This window comes from Symsagittifera roscoffensis, chromosome 2 (genome assembly GCF_963678635.1).
Source record: "Symsagittifera roscoffensis chromosome 2, txSymRosc1.1, whole genome shotgun sequence".
NCBI lineage: Eukaryota > Metazoa > Xenacoelomorpha > Acoela > Convolutidae > Symsagittifera > Symsagittifera roscoffensis.
The window spans coordinates 22411464-22421288 of record NC_087063.1 but is presented as its reverse complement, the minus strand read 5'-3'; the positions used below and the strand labels follow the sequence as shown (position 1 = coordinate 22421288).

The window sequence follows — 9825 nt, the reverse complement described above, 5'->3', positions numbered from 1 at the left end:
AACTTTCGCTGTTCAATTGTGGCGTTTGCCGATCGTCGTGTTTGCCAATCGTTACTGAATTTAAAAAACATAGCCAGTAGACAGTTGGAACAGAGTCAATGAACGCGAGTAAGCAGAAAAAGAAAAATTGACTTGAATTTCCATCTTCGAGCTTTACAAAAAATAGAAGGCTATAAAGCTCTTTGAACTTCTAGAACAATTTATGATTGACAATTTTTTGAAAAAAAAACAGCCCAATTTGTGAAAACTGAATAAATAGGTAATAATTTCGCAGGAAAATTCGAACATAGCCAACTGACATGAACGCACTGAAACTGAAAAAAAAAAACGGACTTGTTTTTCAAAAACCTTAAAATTTTGAATTTAGAAGAAAATTGATGGCCTCGAAGCTCTTTGAAATGTACAACAATTCATGATGGACACTTTTTTGTTAAAATTACCCCAATTTGAGAAAACTGGATCAATATGGAAAATATTTATTTCGCTGGGAAATCTGTTAATTAACTTCCATTTTCAAAATTGGAAGTTGATCGCGTTTTTCGTGGCCTTTGCACTTTTGCTGTTCGATAGTGGAGTTTGCCTTCCTTTCAGGAATGGAGATGGACTAAACTTGAAAAGAAATCACAAGTCAAACCACAAAAAATCAAAATTGAGCGAGAACAAATTTTAAGACTTTTTCCTGAAAAATATTTTTTAAAAAATCAGCAAGACCTATATAAGAGTACTCACTACGTTCATTACTCTTATTAATTAAGTTCCTCTTTCCAAACTAGAAATTGATCGAGGTTTTTGTGGACTACACACTTTCGCAGTTCAAAAGTGGTGTTATAACAAAGTAATTGAACTGAACTTAAAAACATAGCCAGCAGACAATTGGAAAAGACTCAAAAAACGCAAGTAACCGGAAAAAGTAACATTGACTAGAATTTCCATCTTCGAATTTAAAAAAAATAAGAAGGCCTTAAAGCCCTTTGAGTTTCTAGAACGATTTATGATTGACACTTTTTTGATAAAATTAAACCAAATTCAGAAATATGGATCAATAGGTAATTATTTCGCTGGGAAATTCCGTAAATAAATTCCACTTTCGAGACTAGAATTCGATCAGGTTTTTCGTGGCCTTTATACTTTCCTTGTTCGAGAGTAAAATTTGCTTCCTTTTAACAAAGGAAATGAACTGAACGGAAAAAGAAATCAAAGTCGAACCGTGAAAACTCAAAATTGAAAGTGAACAAATTTTAAGAAATTTTCTAAAAAACAACTTTTAAAAAAATCGTCGCGACCTACATAAGAGTCTGAGCAAGCTTCATCGACTCTTAATAAAGAAAAGAATCAAAGCGCGAAAAAGTAAATTTGAGCCTGAAAACAATTAAGAACAAATTTCAAGGGATCAAATCAAATTTGAATAAAAAAATATTAAAGCATGTTTGTGAATTTGAGATTTTTCTTTAAGTTTGAACCTTTCAAAATTCTTCAAAAAGCCATGAAAACAATTTTGATAAACTTTAAATCAAACGCTCAACTAAAACTTGGTTAACTAAGGCACTGGGCGAAATATCATATGGCTCTCAGAAATTTATCAAATAGTTTTAAAAAAATTTATTTGAAGAAATACGCAGTACACATTCAGTAGCCTAAAACCAGGGCAGTTGAGGAACTAATTCGATAAAATATTGAAGATAGCCACATATTCCATTTTGTTTAGAGTAAATTGGATATTCAAAAATCTAGGAAAAGCTTGGCTTCGTATCATGCCGATTTTCGAAACAACAGTCGACAATCAGCCGACAAAACTAAGAGCGAAAAAAAAATGTTCTCCGTTAACTGTTTTCTCACTAACATAGCCAACTGACAGTTGGAAAAGAGTAAAGAACGCAAGGAAACAAAAAAAAAACGACTTGTTTTTTTCTTCAAAAATCTTCATTTCTTAATTTCGAATAAAAAATTAGATGGCCTTAAAGCTCTTTGAACTTGTAGAACAATTTATGATGGACACTTTTTGTTAAAATTAACCCAATATGAGAAAACTCGGTAAATAGGTAAAACTTTCGTTTCGCTGGGAAATCAGATAATTAATTTCCATTTTCAAAATTAGAAGTCGATCACGTTTTTCGTGACCTATGCAATTTTGCTTCTCAATAAAGAAGTTTGCCTTCTTTTTAATAATAGAAATGCACTGCACTTTAAAAAAATCACAAGTCAAACCGCGAAAAATCGAAATTGAGCGTGAACAAATTTTAAGACATTTTCCTGAAAAAAAAAAACAAAAAAATCAGCAAGACCTATATAAGAGTCTTCACTATGTGCATTACTCTTAAAAATCTCGGCTACTGCTCGACACATTAGAAAAAAGAACTTGAGAACAGGGTGTTTTTTTTTCAAACAAAATCAGGTAACAATAATAAACTTGAATAAATAGATAAATATCTGGATTTCGAAACTTAAGAAAACTGTTTTTTTTTTAAATTTCGCCCATACGTTATGCAAAGTAAAACTTATCAAATTGACAGTTAAAAAATAGTAATGAACTCTAGAAAACAAAAAGAAACTGACTTAATTTTTTAATAGAAAACTTCAACTTTCGGATTTTAAAGAAAAAGTATATGCCTGAAAATTTATTTGAATTTTGAATATAATTTATCTTTGCTGCTTTTTTTTATAAAATCAACTTAATTTGAGAATCTAGATAAATAGGTAAAATTTAAAAGCTGCCGAGAAAATGGAATATTAAAATCCCCTGTCGAAACAAGAAGTCGATCAAGTTTTCCGCGACCTTTATACTTTTGCTGTTCGATAGTGGAGTTTGCCTTCATTAAAATCAAAAATCAAACCACAAAAAATCAAAATTTTTTCCTGAAAAAAAAAAATCAACGAGATCTGAATTATATAAGAGTCCTATATAAATTATCGTCCAGTAGCGAGACCAAACAGCTCGCCTAAGTAACATTTGAATTATTTCGGAGCCGGATTATTTCGCCAACTGCCTACGCGTTCATAAATTTGCGAAAAAGATCACAGGTGAAACTACTTGTTAATTTCAAGCTTACCACGTCAAAACCGTTTAGATGGTATAAAACATTACAACAGTCCGTAATAATATTATCAGCGTAGATTTCAATTTATTGCTGGATTATATGCAAATATTGAATGCAACTAAAGACATAAAGATCACAAAACGACCGAAATAGGTTATGTTGGCACGTTAGAAAAAACATCTTTGCATCTATGTGCCCTCTTTCCAAACAGGTACCAAAAACAAAATTTAGATAGCGCGTAAGCTTTTCCGAAACTTTTTTTCGATTTTTCAAAACTGGTGTACACATTATGCTAAGTTGTAAAATGATTATTTTCGTTTGAATTTCTCTTTGAATTTCTACAAAATGTGTGATTGACAAACACGTTTTTGATAAAATTTACTCAAATTGAGAAAACTGGAGTCTCAGTAAAAATTTTATTGCGCTGCAACATCTAAAAATAAAATTCCACTTTCGAAACTAGAAGTCGATCAAATTTTCGTGATCTATGCACTTTCGCTGTTCGATAGTGTATTTTAACAAAGGAAATGAACTGAACTTAAAAAGCCAAAAGTCAAACTGCAAAAAATTATATTTGAGCCTGAACTAATATTTTAACACTTATCCTAAAAAAATCATCGCGTCCTATATAAATAATAAATAAAAATATAAATCTTCAGTACGTTCCTGACTCTTAATTAAACGCAAACAGACTCTTAAAATCCAATTTCTTGAAGCGAAAGTTCACGCCCCTAAACCTCTTAACCAAAAAGCAGCTCTTTCCCATTATATCCCCCAAACAAATAGCCCGCTATATTACAAAACATTACTCCAGTGGGGCTATATTTTTTGTAACTTTTCTGTCGGGTTATAATGAAAAAGGCCAAGGAGAACAAAGGCAAAATTTAGAAACCAGAAAGATTATCAGCTCTTCCTATTTGATGCTCGTCGGTGTGTAACTTTGCACAATTTGTACTGAAATCTACTTACAGCCCACTGTTCGACGACTACAGGTGCCTTGTGAGCCACTGATGAGACGAGGAGAGAAAGGTTGTCCCAGATGGCAGTGTCCATCCTCACAAACAGATTGGACATCACACAATTCACCACCAACGTCTACAACACACACAAAAGTAAGAGCTTTTTCCTACTGTTTAATAACATATCAAAGGTCGGCTCTTTTGAAAGTCCCACAAGCAAACCCACTTGGTTAAACATAAATAAAATTATGCAAAATAAGTTATAAGAAACTAAGCCTTATCTCCTCTTACCAAAAAAACTTATAGAACAAACTTAAACATAACCGCACTTATGTTAATTTATCAAACATTCTGCCGACTAACATTGACTAGATTAGACAAAAACTGCTCGTTGCTTGGCATGAGATGTCGATTGTTGTCGAAGTTGAATTGAGTGGCCCTGAAGAGGGTGTGAATGGAGTGGTACCAGGTGGAAGGTGCCTGCACTAAGGGGTGAGTAGCCATACTGCCCTGTGCTGTCACTGTCACTTTCCTGAACATCTGCACCACTTTGGTACGCGTCTCTTGTAGCTGAAACCACATGCAGCCTTGAGATAACATTACAATTCATTTTGTTCAAAATTTGTCATGATATTGATACTCAGTTTTCATGGTTTGTTTATGATTTCGGACATAGAGTGAGATAACCTCAAAATTATAAACCAGATCAATGGCGGATTTAGATGGGGGAGGGGCGGACGCCTTTGGTTTTTTTAAGACATTCATTTTGGCTTATCGACCCGGAAATTTTGTGCCTTGGGCGCCAATATATACTAATTTTGAGGCGGAGCGAGCGCCAAAAAATAGCGACTTTGGTCAAAATTTTCCATGAGCCTAAAAACGCCCTTTTGGTCTGTTTTTTTTTCCACCAAGCGAGAATACAACCAGAAATCCATTTTTTGTCGAAAATCCACTCCTCTCTCGAGAACATCCTAGATCAGTCCCTGTACCAGGTTTAACTAGAAATTGATTCGATTGCTCTAACCGCGGCGTCCATTTTTGGCGAATCACTCTTATGCTGAATGTAAAATACGACAGACAGTGCTCTGAACAGGTACTGCAGGTAGCATTGCACTCCTGCTCTTAGGTTGTCGTGCACTAGGGAGCTGGCTGGAGGATTCATGACCACTGAGATGCATCTTCCTGACTTGGAGTTTGCAGCCGCCCTTTGGTCCACGCCCGAACTTCGCTGATTCTGAAAAAGACTACTCGGTCTACATTTTTATTTTTCAAGCAAACTGAGAAGATTTTCTCCAAAGACAGCAAAAATTTTGTCACTGCGCCGCCTAAAGTTCTCTCTTTTATACCTTTTCAAAGTCAAACATCAATTTTTTCTTGAACGACCCTGCAGTTTCTTGGAATGCGCCTCTGCTACTTTTTTGAGCGGAGCTCTCACGAAAAATTGGCGAAACATTTCCATATTCATGCCAAACAGAAGTCAACCAACATCACTGAAATAACCCAATCTCTCATTTCTTTAAATAAACCTCGACAAATTGTAAAACTGCATAGTCAAGCCACCATAGTCAACAAAGTAATAATTACTGAACTACTCACCGCAAAGCCAGCCGCATCCTCCATCTCTACCTCTGAGTCAGAAGGGGTGTGGTCCAATCTACTGCTGCTACTATCCTTTACAAACTCTGGTTTTTCCTCATCTGGACACTCTAGCCAGGAGGTGAGCAACTGGATCACACTGTGCGTTGTGTCTGAGTAGGCCAGCGGCAACAACAGCGCCTGGAAATCAACGCTAAATCTTGGAAACAAAATATTTTGTCATTTTGATTCCAATTCCGACTGATCCTTGAAAAAAATCACAGGCTAGGGAGCTTGAACATTGTTCACGATCCCATTATACATTCCACTGGGCTGCCAAAACGTGGAAAAACAGCCGAAAACAAAAATCATTCCTAAACTATGAAAGTTCAAAATTGAAGTTTTTAAATTTCGATGAGGGGTATTGTAAGAGAGATTTCGCAGATCATTCACCTGTCTCAAGATCTCCAGACACATGTTGATATTCTCTTTAGTTGAAGTCAGCACCTGATATGCAATCATAGTTGCCTCGTCTCTCACTTGATGGCCCGCACCGAAGTTTCCAGAGGCAGCCAAAGACACTTCGCCAGGGGATACCGCGCCAGACACTGGGTTGTTAGTCTGGGACATGAGAAGATTCTTCCCCGAAGCTCCAGAAGGTAACAAAGGGGTCGGCAGGGATCGCCAAGTTCCCCCTGATTTAGAATCTACCTCGCTGAAACCATAAAAGCGAGTGACAGGCAAACACTTTAAGCACTAACGCGGCTTTTTTTTGACGTATTCACACTCTAAAACGATTCAGACAACAGCACTATTTCCAAATCAACGCATTTTATGATGATATTTGATTGAATGTTTATTTTCAATGATTCGATGAACTACAAGTCTATGACATAAATTGAAGTAACCACGTAAGAACAAAACAAAAAATTAAGATGCAAGCTAACTATTAGTGATAATTGACGCGAAGCGACGATATTTCAGCCAGCCATGCAACCTTAACGTATTTTGAAAAATGCTGGACAAACCAATACTGATTATTCAGCAATTCAGAGCCAATAAAAAATGATACCTAAGCTTTCCGGTTATTTGAGCTAATTAAAAAACACGGGGCAAAACCATTACTGGTTATTAAATGATTTCGCAAAACAATAAACTTTCCGGCAAATTAAAACATTTGAACGTTTAAAAATTAGCAGTGTTGGAAAGGGACGGTTAAAAAAATTTAAAGCGCCAATCCTTTGCGATGATTTAGATATAACATAACTCATTCAAGCTTAGATAATCACTTAATTGCAAACAGCCTTACAAACAAGGAAAACAGTTCATTTGAAAGTGTATACAAACCCTTCAGATGCTGTAATGGTACGTCGTCGCCTGAAATATCAGAAGCATGAAAAAGCTGAAGCGAAAGAACATTTAACGCAAAGCCATGAAATAACTCTAGAATGACTAAATTGAAATACTCCAGATGCATCACAAGTTAATTTAACTGCCTGAACTTCTTTCTTGGGTGAATTACGCAATTTGAGCCATCCGCATCTGGTTATGCTTTTGAAATTTAAAAAAAATCAGAACATAGTTAACAGATGGCTGGAAAACGGTCAACGTACTCAAGAAAAATTAAACACAGAGGCGAAGCTTAGCTACGCACAACTTGAGATACATAAAGCCATCAAATCCTGAAAATATTGAAAAAACGCCAAAAAAACAACACGCATAATTTTTATATGTTTGCTTCAAACAGAATATCCTTTTGATGAAAATCTGTGACAGAACACAAAAACCAGCATTGAACTAGCATTAAAAAATAACCGAACGGTAACTATGCAGACAAAAACAGGATAAATGGTCCCAAAAAATCACATGTGGGATTTTTATAAGCAGAAAATCTTGAAACATGATTTTTTTTCAAAGTTCGATGTGTCATTAATTTGAATCGATTAGCAAGCAAAAATTCTCAGTCACACCAGGAAATAGGACGTAAAATTGCTCTGAAGGAAGTCCACACAAACTAAGACGAAAAAAAATATCCAAAAGAAAATGCTGGCGAAAAAACTCATCCACTTTATCTTTTTTCGCTATCATGAAGTTTTAGTAGGTAAAAAACACCTAAATCACACTAACCGCCTACACTTTAATTGCAAATCAAAAACAAACACTATACGGAAGCGAGGAGAGAAAAACATTAAGTGTACTAGTAACAAATAGCGCAAACAAACTAAATCTATTTTCAAAAAAAAAATTCTTAAAATTACAAGCAAAATATGAAATTAAACAATTTAACGGTAGTTTGAGATCTGATAGCACTTAAGGCCTTCTAAAACCGAACCTCTTGCTACGAGAACTGATCGTTCTAAAAAATATAGATGCTAGAAAGCACTTAAAACAAAAAAATAATTGACGAACAAATTGATCGAAAATTATACCAAAAAAATTGCTAATAAACTCATGACTTTAATTACATTCGCTGAAAAATAATGATAATAACAGAAGGTCGATCATGAAGTATCGAGGAAATTATCCGAAGTTTTATTAAACTGATAAAACAATTCGATAAAAAATTCCCAAAAAAATATGACAAAACTTTTTTATGATTTATTCTAACGTTCTTCAAAGAAGGTCGAAGAAGTGATTTGAAATTTCAAAATAAACCTTATCAAAGATGAAATAATTCAACATAGGCGAATTTGAGCTTCGCACCACTTCCGATACAAAACAAGAAAGCCATTAAGTCGAAAAAATTCGAACATTTCGAGTCCCCCACACCCTCAAGCAAACAAACACACACACACGCATACACACACACACTCAAACTTTATTCACGAGTCAAACTAAACAGAATGCGGCCACTATGCCGATATAAAATTGAACGAAAACTATTAAAGCCGAAAAAAAAATTAAAAAATAAAGCCAAAAAAAGACAAAATTAAGACTTATAGGAAGTTATTAAGTCCCCCTGAGGCGACGAAGCCAATATAATATGGGCCAAAACCGATCAAACCAAAACAAAAGAAAACGAAAAAATTTAAAGTTAGTAAGAAGCTATTAAATCCCCCTCACCCTCAAAACACAGACACGCCCACGCAAACTTTTTTGGTCTATCGAAAGGCGCAATATGCGGACATTAAACCGATATGATATATGCCAAAACTTACTCAGTCGAAAAAAAGCCGAAATAAGTTGTTGTCATGAAAAACTTGAACTATAATTTCTGTTAAGACTTTTAGCAATTCGTGCAATCCAGAGGTGAGCATTAAAAAATGTTTCTCTTGAAACTATAAAAAATTAGGCCACTAAGCCGACATAAATTAGGCCGAAGACTATAAAGCCGAAAAACGGTCACAAAAAAATTTAAAAATCGAGTTGGAAAAATCGCAACCAACATAGAAAGCAAATTTTGAACAGGATGCTTGATATTTGAACCGAGTGGAGTAGGATTTGCGAAGAGGAGGAGAGGTGAAAGAGTCCAGAATTGAGTCCTGAGGACAAAGTTTTTGACGGCAAAAAAGTCTTGAACCCGATTGCAATACACTTGCTTATCGCAAGGGTAAAAACGACTGGAACCAAATTAATACAAAAAAAAGCATTCAGCAAAAAAGCCGACACTTAATAAGCTGAAAAACAGCCCAAATATTTTCAGTAAAAATCATAAAAAGTTTTGCATATACCCGCTACAATGCAAGACTTATACAAGCAAAACAAGTACGCTGCATAAGGTGCATATGCGTAAAAATACCATTGCAAACTTCTCTATAAATATGTACTAAATATGTGACCAAAGTTATTTGCGGGAAAAAAAGTCTAGTACCCGGTTCCAATACCCTTGCTTATCGCAAGGGCTATTAATTTTATGAGACAATTTCCCATAATAGTCTACTGGCAAAAATCTAGCTATATGAGCATGATTTTTGCAATTTACATGGACTTTTAAAACAAATTGCTGGTTAATTTTATTTTTAATAGCACTTTTCTTCTCAATATTGGGGAAAAAATTAAATGAAATTAAAGAACAGAGCCAACAGATAGATGGAAAAGAGTCAACAGACAAAAACTGACATATTTTTGAAAAGCTTTAAGCTTCGAAGTATAATAATATGGCCTTTGTTTTTTGAATTTCAAGAAACAATTATGATTGACAATTTTCAAATTAATATAACTCAATTTGAGAAATTTGGACTAATAGGTAAAATTTTGATTCCACCGGAAACCTAAGATATAAAATATAAAAGTCGTTAACGTTTCGTTTCGTTAAC

The 9825-nt window shown here is 34.7% G+C and overlaps 1 protein-coding gene across 1 annotated transcript in view; it reads right to left on the bottom strand.

The window, feature by feature from the left end:
- The window catches only part of LOC134839745 (ral GTPase-activating protein subunit alpha-1-like), a 328394-nt gene that overhangs the window by 132631 nt on the left and 185938 nt on the right, over positions 1–9825 (bottom strand). Inside the window, exons 11-16 of the mRNA XM_063855368.1 lie at positions 6917–6946; positions 6023–6284; positions 5591–5770; positions 5019–5228; positions 4358–4564; positions 4005–4130 (exon numbers count right to left, since the gene is read on the bottom strand). Of these exons, the coding sequence (XP_063711438.1) occupies positions 4005–4130; positions 4358–4564; positions 5019–5228; positions 5591–5770; positions 6023–6284; positions 6917–6946 (1015 nt within the window). The remainder of the gene's footprint in view (positions 1–4004; positions 4131–4357; positions 4565–5018; positions 5229–5590; positions 5771–6022; positions 6285–6916; positions 6947–9825) is intronic.